General features: G+C 43.3%; 1 protein-coding gene across 3 annotated transcripts in view; it reads left to right on the top strand.

Annotated features, from left to right (window-relative positions):
• The first annotated feature begins 4612 nt into the window (after positions 1-4612).
• Positions 4613-19585, top strand: part of lrp4 (low density lipoprotein receptor-related protein 4) — a 93510-nt gene continuing 78537 nt past the window's right edge. For all 3 annotated transcript variants that reach the window (XM_063013492.1, XM_063013491.1, XM_063013493.1), the window contains exon 1: positions 4613-4802. In XM_063013492.1, the coding sequence (XP_062869562.1) occupies positions 4745-4802 (58 nt within the window). In that variant the 5' untranslated portion in view covers positions 4613-4744. The remainder of the gene's footprint in view (positions 4803-19585) is intronic.

Raw genomic sequence — 19585 nt, 5'->3', positions numbered from 1 at the left:
CAGATAGTACACAATTTTAGTACATATAGTACACAATATATGGTAACATACCAATGGCAATATACAGTGATATACAGATAACATGTCAACCCTGAACTGACCAGTGTTTATTCAAAATATGCCAACTGCACTGGCAAAATATCGGCACTTCAAGATGACCTAGAAAAAGTACATTTATACTTATTTAATTTAATTAATTAAATAAGTGGTTGTGGTGTAACCGCTGTTCCATAGATTACGGAGCCCACATTACGTTGCAATGCATGCTGAGGATTGTTGTGCAGCGCAATGTAAAACAGACTAATTCAGTAAAATATATATATATTTTCCATGACAGGTAGGATTGTTTCTCAGGCCTTTTGTTTGAGACTTGAGTCGATAGGACTTCACATCAGTGAAGAAAAAAATCAATCATCAGATACTGAATATTAAAACCTTCCAAGGGTAAATCCAGCCTTGTTATATTACCTGTTTTTTTAGTGTTCTGCGGGCAGGACATGGTACAAACAACCCGACCGCGACCCTACAGAGGAGAAATTAGATTAATAATTAATAACCTCAGCCGCCGCTGTGCCGCTATGAAATATAAAAACGTGACTTGAAGTGAGGAGCCGGAGCGTCGGCTGCCTTCGAGGAATTCTGCTCCATCCATCAGGGTTAAGACCCCTGACATCGTTTAAAAGGTTTCAGCTGTAACGAAGTTAGAAACTCGATGTTGTCGATACTGAAGTGATTTCAGATTGATGCCGGCCGCACTTTAGCTATCAACGTCTCAGCGTCTGTGTCTGTCCTTTAATATTCAATACTGTTAAATATCAAAGAGGCTAAGAAAAGTAACCGCATGGAGAAGGCGGTCGACGGGTTGGATTTATTTTTATTTACAAAGCCACATAAGCAGCTGCTCCAGAACCAACATTTTTATTCAAGTCTACATCAGACAATAATACAGAAAAAAATTACATATCTGTACATATTTTGATATGAACTACGCACTGATCTCCATTATTCACTGTCTCTGTGCAGGCGCCTTAGAACAGCCAGCAGATGTCGCAGCAGTAATAAGGAATCTCATTGACCATCCCAACAGACACAGACAATCATGTCTGAGTCATGGTGAGTGTCTGTCTGCGTTGAAATGGACTGGTGACCTGCCAAGGGTTTTACTGCCTTTTGCCCAAAGAATGCAACCCACTGCGATCCTGACCAGGATAAAACGGTAGTAAGACAGACAATGAATGAATAAATGAGGCTAAAACTTTGGTTTCTTTCAATTCTTCCAACAATATTTGTGCCAGACGCTTGTCGATGTCTTTTAAATGATCCAAGCAAAGGGACATTTCACCAAAAATACTGTGTCGCTGGCCCTCTCTCAGGTTTGCTGGTACACACATATTAATCCAAACAGAAGCTTCCTTAATTTCCCTCCTACTTGCACAGTTTTTAAATAAAAACCCTAAAAACTCATCCACGGTCGTTTCTGCACATTCAGCTGTGTGTTGCTCTCTCTTTTTAGCCTACAGACCCTCACAGCTGGTTCATCCTGGAAAAAATAATACACTTTTAACCAAAAGAAACAGCCGTCAGCGTAAAAACAACATTGTTCTTACGGGTCTGATTCATAACCCCGGTGCACTTTTATTCCCAAACCTGCAGCCTCCAGAGGCGCGTCGTGTCGCTGAGGGCATGTGTTGGTCAGCAGGACTGGAAAATGTATGCCAAACGTGTTGGCAAAAAATGTCACACATGGCTTTTTTTCAATCCTTTCAAGTAGGTATGTGGACATGCCTACTAATTTGTGGATTTTAAACCACATTCATTACTAACAGGTGCATAAAATCAAACACAGCAACTGACACAGAATTCCTTCTTTAAAACCAGCCACTCCGTCAAACTCATGCCCTGTTAGATCTTCTCTGACTCGGCTCCTGCATGTTCGTCTCGTGTTTACTTCTTCAGTGTACCTGTTTTACAACAATTCAAAATGCAAATAATCCACACGAACACAGAGAGAACATGCAAAATACACAGAGAAAGGAGGCGACAGCGCTACCCAGCGTGCCACCTGAGCTTATAAAGTATATGCAAATAATAATTACGGTGAACAGTCAAAACATGAAATATTGTCATGTTTTTGATTGAATACAAGTTTATAAGGAATCAACAGTGATTACTATCTGTTTTTTTATTTATATTTTTTTACTGTCCCAATTTTTTTAATATTCGGGTCATACACTAGTAATTACAATATTCAATACAGCACCACTTACGTTTAAAATAAAAACGATATAGGATACTTTGAACTAAGAATGCAAGGGAAATACCTCAGAGAAAATGTTTAGAGAGAGATAAAGAACTGAACACCTGGAATTTTCAGACCATGAGAAGAAAGTGATGAGAGAGATATCAGATCTTTTGGTCAGTCACCTGAAAGCTACCTTCAGGCCAAGAGAACATCTAAATAAAATCCAGAGATTATTAACAGGTGCTCAGGTACAATATAAAATACACTTTAAATGACTATATAATAATAATTCTGAGCTTATTAAAAATGGTCTCGGCATTCATTCATTTTTCCCTTTTGAATTGGATATGCTCAATTCTCTTGGGCACTTTGGTAACTTGCACAACACCTTTACTAGCCAAAGAGAGATGCGGGCAAGGCTATAACAGCCATTCTTTTAAGAAGGCTTCTTACAAGACTTTAAGGTGTGTCTGTAGGAATTTGTGCCTGTTCAGTTAAAACACAGCATTTGTATAGCTGGGCACTGATGTTTGTCATGAAAGCCTCAGTTCCAGTTCCAGTTCAGTTCATTCCAAAGCTGTGGAGTGGAGCTGAGGTCAGGGCTTTGTTCAGGCCACTGGAGTTCTTCCAAATCAAGCTTTTTTATTTCTTTATAGAGCTTGTTTTAGAAGGGGTGTCCCAATAACTTCATCCACAAAGCACATGTTAGCATTGTAGCTCTTGGCTCATCGTCAGTTGTACACAAGTATTTTGGCTAAATGTTTTTGGCATGGAGGGCAGGTGGGTATTGTTGGTGCCACATTTCTATTTCACTTGGATCCTTGATCTTGCTCTGCTGGAGGTTTTATGTCTCAGATCGTTAAACAGATCAATAACAGTTCTGAGCGAACGATCCAGCAGCAAATGAAGTATTTAAGTGTAGGAAATATTTCATTTACCTCCAGCTATTTACCTTTCAGCTACTCATTTAGATCTTTCAGCAACATCCGTTTCTACTGCATATAAAATAAATAAAATAGAACTTTTAACTTTAGGTTAAGGGAAGGATCTGTCCTGTTTCAGCATGGCTGTACCCCTGTGTACAAACCGCAATCCATAAAGACATGGTTTAAAATGGTTTGGCATGATTTGACGTCATCCGTAAGCAAGGTCTTCACATCCAACATCAGTGCTTGACTTGACTTGACACAAATTTCCACAGAGACACTCCAAACTCTTAGAAAGTCTTCCAATTAATAAATAAAGACATTCCACCAGCTACTAGATCATGTTTATGATTATTGTTGTTATTATTACAGTGTTATTATCATTAATAGTAGTAGAATGATAATTTTTGTTACTATTAGTATGAATATAATTGTAGTTTTAGTCTTACAAACAAGGAACCTGTGTTTTTGTAGCTTTAAAGTTGTTTTGTTGTTTTAGTTTGTTACAAATGTCTTGGAAATTCATAGTAATTGTGCTACAGTGTTTGTAATTCATTCAAAGCTTAGGTTTACTTAGTTAATTTATTTTAAGTATTAATTAATTTGAACAGCCCTGATGTGGGTATGATTAGCATATTAGCTTAGCATAAAATTGCAGGTTGGGTTAATTATTGATAATTATTATTGTACTTTTACACATTTAATGACTACGAGCTTTGTGTATTTTGTGAGTTATCTTTGTTAAGAATATCTGAGGTTGGATGAAGAGTTTTAATGTGATTATTTTTAGTTTTTGTTTAATATTTTATGCTTGTTTGGGTAACTGTGTTAATGTACTGTACTGTAGTTCTGCATATATTATTTATAAATTAGGTTTAGTTCAGTGCAAAGCCCTGGGTACATATACAGTTCTATACACCGCTTTTTGTAATTTTAGCATACATTTTATTTTAAGTAAGTCTAATGTTTGGACATTTACAGTTATAATTTTTGCATTAGCATTAGCTTTAATTTGCCAGTGATAGCTCAGTGGTTAAGGTACTAGACTAGTAAACAGAAGGTTGCCGGTTCAAGCCCTGCTACCACCAAGTTGCCACTGTTGGGTCCCTGAGCAAGGCCCTTAACCCTCAATTGCTCATCGTGTTCCGCTCCTTGTGTAAGTCGCTTTGGATAAAAAAAGCGTCTGCTAAATGCTGAAAATGTAAATGTAATTTAATCTCAGGTTATATAACAGTAATAATAAGGAGCGATTGACGGCAGTAATAATGGGCTCGTCCACCCCGCCCCCCGTGCTGGCTGCAGTTGGTAGAGTCCTGGTGTGCAGCTGCTGGATCAGTTCAGTTCAGTCAGTGTGTTAGATAGAACTGATCAGTGGAGTTGATCCTCGGTCCTCTGTTCCTTTACTGGCGCTTAAACCCGGACTTTTACCCCCCCGAACCCCACCTAGAGACATGACTTCTACCTCCAGTTCACCTCCTGCTTAGAGGATTTACACCTTTTAACCCAGATTCAGATCGAACACAACTTTAGAGGGTTTGAATCTCAGTGTAGAGGAGCGATTGGAGTGGAAGCGAACATGCAGCCTGCAGATCTGCTCCGGTTCCTCCTCCTAACTTTTTCCCTCTACACTCAGGGTAAGTTTAGTCTTTAAAATCCACTTTTATGCTGTTAAACTCGTGTGTTTCAGTGCTGATTTAGTGCTGAATTGGGATTAATGTTGTTGAGAGAGGCGCTTGTGTTGTACAGGAATGTTGAGCGCTCATGCTGCTGCACTTCAAAACAGAGACGAGACAGATTATAATCATACAAATACACACACACATATATATAATGTTATTTTAGTTAAATTATCATGCACAGTTTGCTAAAATGCATCCTTACTTCTGTGCAACCTTTTATAAAGAATGCACTTTGCTTTATATAAGGAGTACATAACAGCTTTGGTTTCATTATTTCATTTTAAATGATTAAAACGTGGAGAAATCTGCATTTATAATAATATAAACAACAATAATAGTACAAATCTGAAATCCAGTGCACACCCATCTATACCACACATTAAAGAAATGACAGTGATGTGTTGATTATAGAGCAGACTATGAAGACTTTGATTAAAGGTCACCTTAGATGAATGGAATCATACTGTCATGGTGTGTTGCTTTCTATATATAGAATTGCATTGAAAGTTAAAGACAAGATCAGTAAATCTAAATCTGAACCCAGTTCCTCAGTTTCTTTGATGCTTTCTATACTGATTATTAACCCACGTCTATAGAATTTATGCATGAAGTTATGATTTGTATGCAGCAGCTGAATATATTCTAAAATAGTTCATGATGAATGTATGGTGCAGGGATTGCCATCTATGCCAGTGTGTTTAAACCTCTTTGCATTTTACACCATGACTAACATGATACATGAGAGTGTATCATGAATCATAAATACTGTGACAGATTGGAAAGTTTGCATTAATTAGGCTCGATTATCTAAGATGTGCTATGAATTCTATACGCAATGAATTAGATTCTTCACTTAAATGACACATAAATGCAGGATTTGTTGAGGTTTTAATCAATAACTTTACATAATCTTTCCATAAAATTATGGTAAAATTCATTTTTGCATTTTTATTGTCCAGTCCAGTCTTTGTAAAATGGATTTTAAATGTAGTGCTAAGCATCACTGAACACGGCAAAACAAAGCCTGTACTTCTACTATGTAGAACTCATAACACGATTTACAACCTGTTCCATCAGAGATCTGTTTAAGATGGTACAGAGTGTTCTTGTACAGCGAATGATGTGAATATTTGACATTCAAGATCCAAAATTCTTTAGTAAAATGATGTTGATTTGATCATACCTGCACCTTTTTCCTTTGTGTGTCTTTGTGTATCATCGTGTGCGCTGTCACACATGCTGCATCCTAAACTACATACTACAGAGTGAATGTTACATAAAAGCATGAACAACGTCACTGTAAAACACCACTTTGGAACGGTAGCATGCGCTCGGGCGTCATCAAGACAGATTATCTACGTATATAGTTTTATATTAAGATCATATTGATGTCGGTGTGTTGGTGTCTACATTCACTTAAAAGCTTGGAAGCGCTGGAACTCGAGTATTTGCTCAGCTGTTTTGAGCTTTTTTGGGCACTGGAATCATAGTTGGGTGTTAGAACGAGCTAGAACTTGGGTTGTATGGTCTATAACATAATAATATAATTGATTTACCTTTTATTGCTTTCTATAGGTATTTCACTATAAATCTGATGGAAGCTTGGGGGAATCAAAATAGATGTATATATTATATTATGTATATATTATATGTATGTATGTATATGTGTACCTTCAGGCCATATATATGTGTGTGTATTTATATATTTGTATATAGAGGTATGGGGCTACCTTTAGGTTTTCTGCCTTACATACTTTTCAACAGGCTTGTTTTGTTTATGCTTGACTTCTAAGGAAGCTTAAACGGCTCTTACAGATCTTGATGTTGTTTGGGCAATACCTTTATAGTTGTATATAGGTGCATGCTCACCCCTGGTGACTGTATAGGGTTCTTGAATGGCGGAAGAATCTAGTTTCCTTAATATTTCAGCTATAAAGACCTCATACGTGATGCATGAGCTGTAGGGACAAGCGTACGCCGTGTCCCGGACCGTGTCTTCTGCATCTCGTGCAGCTTTTGTGGAACAGTACGGTCAGGAGTGTCTGTGTGAATTCAGTCTTACTGCTGCTTCAATAAAGACCAGTTTTCTATACATTTAATTCATGTAATGAGGAAGATTGTACAGGAACGTCTTTGAGAACATTGACAGAAGTCTAATAACACCCATTCTGATAGTACTGACACTGTGACCCCATTAACCAATCCTATAAGCATGAGAAGTCATAAACAACTGTAAACAAACATATTTAACCCCAAGTATCTGTTATTATTAGCTACATGTACAACTGACCGCTGTTTAAAGTCAAATATATATAAAATAAATAATGATTCTGATGCTTCTGAGCTGGTTGCAGCAGAGCGTGGTCCATAAAGACACGATGAATTAGCTTGCGTCATGGGTTCAACCCCATTAAACACCTTTCGGATGAGTTGTAACCCTAATAGCCAGTCGGGCCGTCACATCCACCATTACAAATGCTTTTTTTGAACGTACGGGTTCCAGTTCTCATAGACATTCATCAAAATCTTATGAAAATAATGGATTCGGAGTGGGATGTCTGACAGATTCATGGTCAGGTGTCCACATACATTTGGCTAAGTGTATTTTTTATTAGTTGGTTGGTAGCTTCTCACTTGTGACTCTTTCGATCAATAATAAAGCAGCCGTGGTGCTCAGGTGGTGCAGCGGTAAACTATGCCATCCTACCGCTTCTCAGATCAGAGGATACAGGGTTCGAATCTCAGCGGTGCTGGGTCATGATGGGTTAATCATGATTGGTGGGAGGGATGGTTGGACCAGTCTAGCCTTTGTGAGGTGCACTTGACGTTGACTCTAAGTGCAGGTCCCAAGCCCGGATAGAAATAGGAGGGTTGAGCACCAATCCTGCTGTAGCGCCCTCTAGATATACACACGGGAGCAGCCAGATTTAAAATTAATACATGTATGAACACAACCATCAGCTTGTACCTTGTCAGGGGTGAATAATTGATCACTCTGGTTGATTAGATAAACACGGGAGGATGTTCAGGATCGTACCACGCTAATCGAACCTCCTGCCAGGAGCGTAAAGTCATGCACGTTATTACTGGCCGAAAGATGCGGTACCTCAGCTGGATTTCTGCAGCCATTATTCTTATTAAGTCGTGATGCGCTTGTGGTCGCAGCGTCCTCCAGGGGACGTGTTATTAAAGAACGCAGACCCATCCGAAACGGACCCGGATTCATCTCCGCGCCCGGCTGGCGGAGGCCGAACTTTGTCTTGGACGGCGTTGAAAGAATTCACGGCCGTCGGTTTGGCTGCAGCGGGGCCGAAACGTGTTATTACGTTTGGCTCTGGTGCTCGCGGTCGCCGCCGCGGAACGATGTGAGATTCGGGGTTTTGGATGCATTTTTTGCGATAATGCAGAAGATCGAGTGGAACAGACGTTCCGAACTGCAGATCCGTTTGTGGTCAGGGGCCACTTTCAGGCGACTGGTTTCATTTCGGTGATTTGCTTTGGCACACGGTTGAGCTCGTGGGATCGGATCGCTGGGTCGGATTCCTCGATTAGCCGGGCGTGTGGGTGTGTCCCCGCCTAAATCTCTGGACTGGCTTGGATGTGAAGTACAGAGGAACACGCTATGCTCATGGCATTCTTCCACCACGTGATGGCACCTCGACCGGACAGCAAGAGGCTGGTAGGTGACTCCCAAACGGCCTTATTTTCCTCAGACGTGGCTGACTGGTGCCTATCTGAGTACCCACTCTGAACCCGGTGCTCGTGGGCTACCAGTGTGCCACCCAAGTGCCCTAAAATGCCAGCTTTGCCCTCAGTAGCTGGGATTTTGCTGCATCCTTAGACACGGCTCATCTTTAAAAGATATTTTTCTGCAGTGTGTGTATCAACAAAGCAGCACAAGGGATATGTAGTACATTTCCCATCGCACTCTCACCTCGGACGTCGTACTAATGAATTCTGGGTGATTTACGTAGGCGTGGCGGCTTTCAGATGCTCACGTGTCGTGTGTTCGATGTCTTTATACTGGTTTGGTCTCAGTTCTGTTGGATGAACGTCGCTCTGCCGTCGCCGGCGTCTCTGCCGGTACCGAACGACTGAATGAAACGTAATAAGCAGGTGTATAAACCAATAATCAGGAAATTCCAGTTGTGCTGAGGTGCAGCGAGTGTGCGCGGAGGCAGCGGCGGCGGCGGGCCAGACCTGCTGTTAGTCATTTCCGTTTGCTGAAGGTGTTTCGGTGATTAGCGTGATTTATGAGCTCGCACTACCAACAGGCTCGGAGAAGTTGTTTTACTAGTGTTCGCTCGTGCAGATGTGTGTGTGTGTGTCTGGGCTCGGGTGTGTTTAGGGGGTTCGTGTGGGTGCAGGCGTGTTCAAGGACGTCTAGGAGTTTTGTTTTTGGTTCATGTAGGTGTGTGTTACTGTAAAAAAGTAAAAGATTGGTGTGAGTGTGTGTGATGTAATGTGTAGGCAAATACAGGCGTGTGTGTGTGTGTTGATGTAAGAATGTGTGTGTGTGATTGGGTTTGAGTTCATCGTGTGTGTGTGTGTGATGTAATGTGTGTGTGTTGGTGCTTGTGTGGGCAAATACAGGTAGATGTGTGTGTGTGTGTGTGTGTGTGTATTAAGGTGTGAGCATTAAGATGGGAACATGCACATGGTGTGTGTGTTTCAGTTCATCATGATGTTTGTGTGTGTGATGTAATGTGTGTTTGTGTGTGTGTGATGTAATGTGTGTTTTGGTGCTTGTGTAGGCAAATGCAAGTGTGTGTGTGTGTGTGTATTAAGGTGTCAGCATTAGGATGGTGTGTGTGTGTGTGTGTACAGCGACGTGCATGCATGTGGATTGCATGTGCACTTGTACAGGTGGTTTACATATATGTGCACATGTGTCCTGGTGCATGCATGTTTGTGTGTGTGTGTGTGTGTGTGTGTGTGTGTGTGTGTGTGTGTATATACTTGTGCACATGTGCGTAAGTGTGTATGTGCATGGGGGTGCTGCACAGATGTGTGGGTGTGGGTGTGGGTGCGTGTTAGTAAAATGCCTGTGTGTGTGCGCGTGTGTGTTCCAGTAATGCAGGTTGGGTATCATTCCTGAATCACAGAGGAACGGTAGCAGCTTCACTTTGATCTTTTATAGTTCAAGCAGATTTATTTTGACATCACAAAGCTGGATCATGTTACCGTACACACACACACATATACATATACACACACACACACACACACACACACACATGGCTGTATCCTTTTATAGGTGTGTGTTGGTTTACAGGTGCTGATCTGCACCATCCTCTCACGTTTCGGGTGGATTTTTATACCCAGGGGCCACGAAATAACCGAGACGGATCAGATTTTGGGTTATTAGCAAGAGCAGGAGCATCAGCGTTCAGTTTATTCAGGAAGAAAATCATCAGGAGCAATTACAGCTTAAGGGCCTTGCTCAGGGGCCCGACAGTGGTTAACATTCGTGTTAATCAAACAACGCTGTTATCCAAATTGTGACTAAATATGAGGGTTAGCGGCCTTGGTCAGGATCCCAGCATGGGCAACTTGAACCAGCTACCCTCTGAGCTAGCACTGCACACTGTCCAGTGTTTTATGGTCTTTACACTGTATGTTCTGTGGCTTTGTAGTGTGTGTGTGTGTTGTGTTGTGTATAATGTGTGTGTTGTGTATAATGTGTGTGTTGTGTACTAGAATGTACGTAGTGTATAGTGTGTGTGTGTGTGTGTGTTTGCTATGTGTGTAGTATCTTTGTATTGTGTGTGTTGCATAGTGTATAATTTGTGTGTGTGTGTTTACTGTAATATGTGTAGTGTGTGTGTTGCGTAGTTGGTGTGTTGTGTAGTGTGTGTGTTGTGTATAATGTGTTGTGTACTGGAGTGTGTGTTTACTGTAATGTGTAGTGTGTGTGTGTTGCGTAGTTGGTGTGTTGTGTACTGGAGAGTGTGTGTATAGTGTGTGTGTTGTGTACTGGAGAGTGTGTGTTGTGTGTTATGTGTGTGTTGTGTACTGGAGTGTGTATGTTTACTTGAATAGGTGTAGTGTGTGTGGGTTGTGTATAATGTGTGTGTTGTGTAGAATGTGTGTGTTGTGTACTGGAGAGTGTGTGTGTGTGTTTGTGTGTGTGTTACACTCAGCGCAGTAGAGGAGAAGATGGATGGCATCCAGGCTGACTGGCACCACAAATTAAATCATGGCACCGCGGCTTCACTCAGTGTAGGATAGAGACGTCAGTGTGTGGTGCAGCGGGCACTGGAGTGGATCATTACCCATGATGCTCTGCAGCATTTAAGGGGGTGTTTGGACGCCCCTCGTGCTCCTCCGAGTCGCCGCTTTGCTGGCAGCGTGAGGACCAAAACCCAAAGTTTATGGACGTGGACAGGACTGATGAGGTCCCAGTTATTAGTTAAGTGGCCCAGATGATGAAAATCACCCACCTGATTCCTCCTCCAGTAAACCACTGAGCATCTCCTGGCTCCAGGGTCTAACAGCAGTGTGCTTTACACCAGGGTCATATCAGAGCTCTTCAGTGTGACCTGTGTGTGTCGGTGGAGGCTAAAACAGCCGGTCTCACTCATTAGCAGTGCTGTCTACATACTTTTGCTCACGTGTATGACGGCATGATTAAAAAAAAAAAACTCCGGGCGACTAGAGGATCATGGGACTTTTACGAAGGTGAGTGTTGGCATTGATCAGGGAACGAAGGGCGACTGCGAGGCCTCCGAATTTACCGCCCTCATTGTTTTAAATTGACTCTCGCCCCTCTGTCTCTCAGACTCTCTCTCACCCATGTCACGTTTCCACATTCCACCTCGCTCACACACACACACACACACACACACACACACACACATTCATGTGCTAAACCAACCGAGGGGCCCCAGCAACAAGCTCCATTAACAAAACAATACGAGGCTCCGTCCGCTCCTTTAAACCTCAAGTTCGTTTTTTTCCCCTCGTCTTTAAGAGCCCCCGGTCCGTAATGAAGTCCGAAACTGGCGTGCACTACACGCTCTGCCACCTTTCAGCCGTGCCAGCGGGTACACAGTGTCAAAACATGTCCGGCCCCCTGATTCGGCACGACAGAAATAAAAACATCCCTTTATTGCCGTCTACCAAGCGTGTAGACACTGGGGGTGGACACCTGACCAAACACGGGAATGGGTCGTGCTGTGGCAGGGAAACACTGGGCACGAGACTGGGCGACGCCAACCCATCACAGAGCTTCGATCGGTCCCCAGTTCATTCGTGGCCAATCGTCGTGTGTGCGTCTATAGGCACCTGACTTTCCGATAGCGCTGCAGAGATCCGAACCCTGATTCCAGCGGTTGTGGGCTTGCGCAGTAGACCGCTGTGCCACCCATGCGCCCACTTTTGGACACCCAGTTTTACTGCTGCCACCAGTAAACGTGTAGCTTTTTACCAGTCTCACGAAACACCTATTAACGGGTGAAACAGCACCTCAACACCACAAGGAAAAAATACTGCCCAAAAAGATGGCATGAATACCACATAATGAAGAGCGCTACCCCACTAGTGCTGAGATCTACGTATTCATATCCAGGGTTCGAATCTGGATTTTTGTGGCACTATCGGTCATGTCGGTGCGCTCTAAGTGCAGGTCCCGAGCCCGGATGGAAACGAGGGTTCACGGGCCAGATCTGCTGTAGTGACCCCCAAGTACGGGATCAACCGAACTGAAATAAACAAACAAATAAATAAATAAATAAATAAATATGGACATTAATACTGAAATACGCCCTTCATCGTTTTGACATTTTGCTCCCTGAGCGAGGGGGGCACGACGGCCCGCTCTCCTCTCATCCTCTTAAGTCCGAGCGCTCTGTATTCCAAACACGCACCGGCCTCGTCCTTACACGCTCTTCTTTACGGGTGTATCTCGGCACCATTAAACTCCCCTAAATCGCTCAGACGGGGTTTGGGTTCGTATCTGGCGCCCGTCGTCCCTCTCTGCCCCTCTTGACTCTGACGCCGGGGCTCTCGGGAAGCTCTTGTTCGACTCGGAGCGTGTCCAGTATATCACTCCGCACGTCCCGTCTGCTCTCGATCTGCCGCGTGTTGTAAATCACACACACACACACACACACACACACACACTGAGGGGAAGGGTAAACGCTTGTATTCGGGGCTTTGTTGGAACAGCGTGGAGTGTTTTGTGTGCTCGATGGCTTCTTTTCGGGTTGTTAGGTGGCATTAGGGAGCCGACTCGGCTTTATCCCGCTCATTACGGAGGCCGTTCGTGCTCGGGCACGCCGTTCCTCCGAAATCCCTCCTGAACGAACAATAAAACAGGATTAGAGGATTTTACCTGTGGCGGGATGCAGAGCTAATAAACGCCTCTGCGTTCTCCCGTCGCCCGAGGAGACGTTACTTTTACGAGTCTGCATTTAGGCAGCCGCGGCGCTCGGCTTTTATTGCGTTTACGGTTTTGATCTGATCGGATCTTTTTCATTGCGGTTGTTTGGAAGCGTCTCTGGTGTTGTGTACCGTGTCGTGAAGAATAAAAACTATTCGCACCCTTCTGCTTAAATGCTTCAGATGTTAAAGAAACCCTCACCCAATAAACACAAGCAATCCTGAACAAATAAATATAATAAAAAGGACTAAACGTAACGCTGATCATGCCGTAAACGACACAGTTATGTGTATAAAGTGGCATCAAACTCAAATAAATCAATAAAAACCAAATAAGCGTAGATCTTCAGATCTGTATATAATATTTTATTTAAGACCCCGGGACTAGAGACAACGTGCTCGTCTGGTTTAGACCACGCCAGCTGATGGACGTGCAGCACACACGCTGGTTTTACACCCCCGTTTGGACACCCGGTCACTGAAACCTGATCCCTGAAGCCCCCCGTACACACTTGTATAAGCTACGTGATGATCCCGATAGCATGTCAGCTTTTCCACTGGCACGGTGCCGGCGCTGGTGCCAAAATCCTGTACGGGTTGGGACTTTTCCACTGCAGAGTCACCGGATCTCGGTCAGAAAAGCCGCTCTGGCCCCGTAATCCTGCTGGTCTGGAAGTGGCGAAGCTTTGACGCAAACGGACGAAGGGCCGAGGGGTTTTATCCTCACCCTAGTGCAGTTGTACAGTACATCAAAGATCTTGGTAACTCGTTACATACATCAAAGAATTTAGTAGCTGGTTACATACATCAAAGAATTTAGTAGCTGGTTACATACATCAAAGAATTCAATAGCTGGTTACATACATCAAAGAATTTAGTAGCTGGTTACATACATCAAAGACCTCAGTAACTAGTTACATACATCAAAGACCTCAGTATTTAGTTACATACATCAAAGAATTTAGTAGCTGGTTACATACATCAAAGATTTCAGTAACTAGTTACATACATCAAAGAATTCGGTAACTAGTTACATACATCAAAGACTTCAGTAACTAGTTACATACATCAAAGACCTCAGTATTTAGTTACATACATCAAAGAATTCGGTAACTAGTTACACACATCAAAGACCTCAGTAACTAGTTACATACATCAAAGACCTCAGTAACTAGTTACATACATCAAAGACCTCAGTAATTAGTTACATACATCAAGTAATTCGGTAACTAGTTACATACATCGAAGACTTCGGTAACTAGTTACATACATCAAAGACCTCAGTAACTGGTTACATACATCAAAGACCTCAGTAACTAGTTACATACATCAAAGACCTCAGTAACTGGTTACATACATCAAAGTCTTCGGTAACTCGTTACATACATCAAAGACCTCAGTAACTAGTTACATACATCAAAGAATTCGGTAACTAGTTGCATACATCGAAGACTTCGGTAACTAGTTACATACATCAAAGACCTCAGTAACTGGTTACATACATCAAAGAATTCGGTAACTAGTTGCATACATCGAAGACTTCGGTAACTAGTTACATACATCAAAGACCTCAGTAACTAGTTGCATACATCAAAGACTTCGGTAACTAGTTACATACATCAAAGACCTCAGTAACTAGTTACATACATCAAAGAATTCGGTAACTAGTTGCATACATCGAAGACTTCGGTAACTATTTACATACATCAAAGACCTCAGTAACTGGTTACATACATCAAAGACCTCAGTAACTAGTTACATACATCAAAGACCTCAGTAACTAGTTACATACATCAAAGACCTCAGTAACTAGTTACATACATCAAAGACCTCAGTAACTAGTTACATACATCAAAGACCTCAGTAACTCGTTACATACATCAAAGACCTCAGTAACTCGTTACATACATCAAAGACCTCAGTAACTCGTTACATACATCAAAGACTTTGGTCACTGGTTACATACATCAGTTACATACATCAAAGACCTCAGTAACTAGTTACATACATCAAAAGTAATGATACACACTACAAAGATTCTCAGTAGGTGTTTGTGTTTTTATGTAGCGTAGGATTGGCGCGTGATTAGCGGCTCTGTGACGCGTCCCCGTGTTTTTGGCGGCGTGTTGGTGTTGGTGTTGGCGTTGGGTTTGGGTTTGGGTTTGGGAGGAGGTGCTAAACCCGCCTTTTGTGTTCTTTATGCCTCCGTCTGTTGCTCCCTCACACCTCCGTTTCAGCTCCTGTTGCTGTTAAGTGGCGCCTCGGCGGGTTGAGCAGATCCTGGCGACGGCGTGATTCGGCTAATAAGGCGGATTGCACGCCAGCTGCTGGCGCTCTCATTACGCCGAGTGTGGCTCGGGAAGGGGGGGGGGGGGTCGGGGGTCACCGGGGGGGGGGGGATCTGCACCCAGAAATATGACAAAGCTTTAGGGATTCATGAGACGACCTGCAGCTATCGGCCAATCAGACGCGCACGCTTCGAACCGACGCCGTTTGTGTAGCTTTGACTTAATGCTTTTATTTTGGTTCTTCTGAGAGGTTCTCTTGAGGAGGTTTTCATGAGAAGGTTCTTTGTAAAGGTTCTCTTGAGGAGGTTGTTCTGACAGCTTCTCTCGAAGGAGGTTCTTCTGAGAGGTTCTCTTGAGGAGGTTCTCCTGAGAGGTTCCTATGAGGAGGTTCTTCTTAGAAGTCCTCTTGAGGAGGTTCTTCTTAGAAGTCCTCTTGAGGAGGTTCTTCAGAGAGGTTCTCTTAAGGAGGTTCTTCAGAGAGGTTCTCTTGAGGAGGTTCTTCTGAGAGGTTCCTATGAGGAGGTATTTCTGAGAGGTTCCTATGAGGAGGTTCTTCAGAGAGGTTCTCTAGAGGAGGTTCTTCTGAGAGGTTATCTGGAGGAGGTTTCTTCTGAGAGGTTCTCTGGAGGAGGTTCTTCAGAGAGGTTCTCTTAAGGTAGTCCCCCTGAGAGGTTCTCTTGAGTTTGTTCCTTAGAGAGGTTCTCTTGAGGAGGTTCTTCTGAGAGGTTCTCTTGAGGATGTTGTCCTGAGAGGTAACCTATTTCAATTCCATTGCAATTTGCAGCGCCCAGACTAGCTTCTTTTACCCCATCCAGCGGTGGATTCTTAGAGACCCGCACAGCGCACTGAGAGTCATGTTGATCCCTCATTACTTGAGCTGGCGCTTCAGCGGCAGTGAGAAGGAACCCACTCCTTACCGCCCTGACCAGCGGTGGGTTCTTCATACGGTCACACCGGCAGCCCAGATGGCTGCTCGCTCATCGTCTCACCGGAAGTGTCAACGTCGCTTGTAATCGTTTGGTTGCCATGGTGCTACAGCAGTACTCTTTCTTCTTGTTCAGAAGGACCCGGACCGAGAAGTGAACCCGGTCGGCGTTCCGATGCGTCCCGCAGCAGCTGCGCGGCGGTTTGGAGGTTATTTTGGGCCCCGGGCGGCTCTCTGTGGTGTGAATGAAGTCAGACGGCTGCGTCTGCTGATCCCCTCTGTCTGTTTGAAAATGAATATGTGGGATTTGAGCTGGAACGCTATGAATGCTTCCTCACAGGCTCACACACACACACACACACACACACACACACACACACACACACACACACACACACATGAACGTGTGTGTGACAGGTGCTTGGCGTTGGTCCGTAGCTGGCGCCGGTGGTCAGATATTTCCCTTTGGCCGGACTCCACTCACCCTACTGTCTCATAACTCGACCCGACAGTGTCGTTTAGCTCTCTCTCTCTCTCTCTCTCTCTCTCTCTCTCTCTCTCTCTCTCTCTCTCTCTCTCTCTCTCTCTCTCACTCACACACACACACTCACACACACACACACACACACACACACACACACACTCTCACACACTCTCACACACACACACACACACACACACACACACACACACACACACACACACTCTCTCTCTCTCTCTCTCTCTCTCTCTCTCTCAACTCAACTCAACTCAAACGAAGCTTTATTGGCATGACAAATAATGACATTCGTATTGCCAAAGCAAGTTACAGAGAAATATAACAATAAAAATAAGAAAGAACAAAAATATACAGAACAGTTACATGTGCAAAAAATATAGAATAGAATAAAATATTAATAAAAACAGTGCAAAATAATAACGATAAAAAGTATAATATTTACAATAATGAGGTAGTAAAACAATCAGTTTGTGCGTGTGTGTGTATGTGTGCGTGTGTGTGTGTGTGTGTGTGTGTGTATGAGACATGGTCACCCACTGTCCCTCACCTGGTGGCAGGTGTGTGTATAGAGTGCTGCTAGTGTGCAGCTCTCTCTGTGCTCCCCCAGTAGGTGGGGCAGTTTGTCGGGGTCTGGGAGGGAGGTGAAGTTGGGGATGATGTTATTAAATTTAGGGAAGAATTGGGAGCGGACGTGGTGGTACTTGGTACACCGGGTGAGGAAGTGCAGCTCCGTCTCTACTGTACTGAGAGTGCAGTGCTGACACAACCTCTCCTCCCGGGGCAGCCAGGACCGGGTGTGTCGCCCCGTCTCCACGGCCAGGTCGTGTGTGCTCAGTCTGTACCTCGTCAGGGTGTTTCTTAATTTAGGGTCGGATACTGTGCTCAGATAATCTGCTGCACTGTAGTGTCTGTTTAGGGTCAAATAGCACTGCATTTTACTTTGAGTTTTAGTTTCAGTTTCCCAATAATTCAGATATTTAGTTCTGAGTTTTTGTGTAATTTGGTTTATTCTAATTGGGTTTACAGATTTATCTTGTTCCTGAGTCTTTATTGTGTTAGTGTGTGTTATTAGTGTGTCGGTGTGTGTTAGAGTGTCTGTGTGTGTTATTAGTGTGGCGGTGTGTGTTAGTGGTGTATCTGTGTGTGTTATTAGAGTGTCTGTGTGTGTTAGTGGTGTATGGGTGTAGTGACTCAGGACCAGTTGGATGAGGGGACTGGTATGTTTGCTCAGCTCTTGGTGTTTCAGGGCTTTATAATGATAAGTTTGGGGGTCGCTCTCATTTAGATGGTTCCAGAAGTTGATGCTCTTCTCTGTATGTTTATAATTAGTGGAAATCGGCCTAATTCTGCCCTGCACGCATTGTTCGTGGTGTGTCTGTGCACCTTTAGGATGCTTTTACAGAACTCTGTGTGCAGGGTCTCTAATGGATGTTTGTCCCAATTATGGAATTGATGGTGTGTAAGCGAACCCCAAACTTCACTGCCATATAGAGCAATCGGTTCAATTATTGATTCAAAAATTTTAAGCCAGATTCGAACTGGAATTTCCACGAATGTTTGACGTTTTATGGCGTTGACGCCCTGCGAGCTTTTTCTCTCAGTTCATTTACTGCCGGATTAAAGTTTCCTGTGGAACTGATGTTCAGTCCGAGGTAAGTATAATCTTTAGTGTGCTCAATTTCATGGTGTCCTATTTTATATGTGTGTTTGGTTCCCTGAGATCTGGCTCTTTTCTGGAAGGTCATAATTTTGGTCTTTTTGAGGTTGACGGTCAGGGCCCAGGTCTGACAGTATTGCTGCAGCAGGTCCAGTTTGTGCTGGAGACCCTGGGCGCTGGGGGACAGCAGGACCAGATCATCTGCATACAGCAGGAGTTTAATCTCGGAGTCGTGTAGAGTGAGACCGGGCGTGGCTGAGTGCTCTAACATGGAGGCCAATTCATTAATATAGATGTTAAATAGAGTTGGACTTAAACAGCAGCCCTGTCTCACTCCACGCTCCTGAGAGATGAGATGTGTTCTCTTACTGCCGATTCTTATTCCACACTGGTTTTCTGTGTACATGGATTTAATAAGATCAGATGTTTTACCCCCTACACCACTCTCTAACATTTTATAGAATAATCCTTCATGCCAAATGGAATCAAAAGCTTTTTTAAAATCAATAAAACATGCAAATATTTTAGAGTTATTTTGAACTACATATTTTTGGATCAGGGTGTGTAGGGTGTAAATATGATCGGTAGTGCGGTAATTTGGTAGAAAACCAATCTGACTTTTACTCAGGACGTTGTGTTGGGTAAGGAAGTGTAATAATCGTGAGTTAATGATACTACAGAATAACTTCCCCAGGTTACTGCTCACACAGATGCCCCGGTAATTATTAGGGTCGAATTTATCTCCACTTTTGTAGATGGGTGTTATGAGACCTTGATTCCAGATTTCAGGGAAGGAACCGACACTCAGAACCAGGTTAAAGACTTTTAACATCGCCAGGTGAAATTTGGAGCTGCTGTGTTTGATCATTTCATTCAGGATCCCGTCAGGTCCTGATGATTTCTTTGTTTTTAGTTTTTAATGTTGTCTTTAAGTTCCTGCTCAGTAATGAGAGAGTCTAGAGGATTCTGGTGGTTTTTAACAGCCCG

The sequence above is a fragment of the Trichomycterus rosablanca genome, chromosome 17, assembly GCF_030014385.1.
Source record: "Trichomycterus rosablanca isolate fTriRos1 chromosome 17, fTriRos1.hap1, whole genome shotgun sequence".
NCBI lineage: Eukaryota > Metazoa > Chordata > Actinopteri > Siluriformes > Trichomycteridae > Trichomycterus > Trichomycterus rosablanca.
Note: the sequence above shows the minus strand (reverse complement) of the source record. Positions and strands in the feature narration are given on the sequence as shown.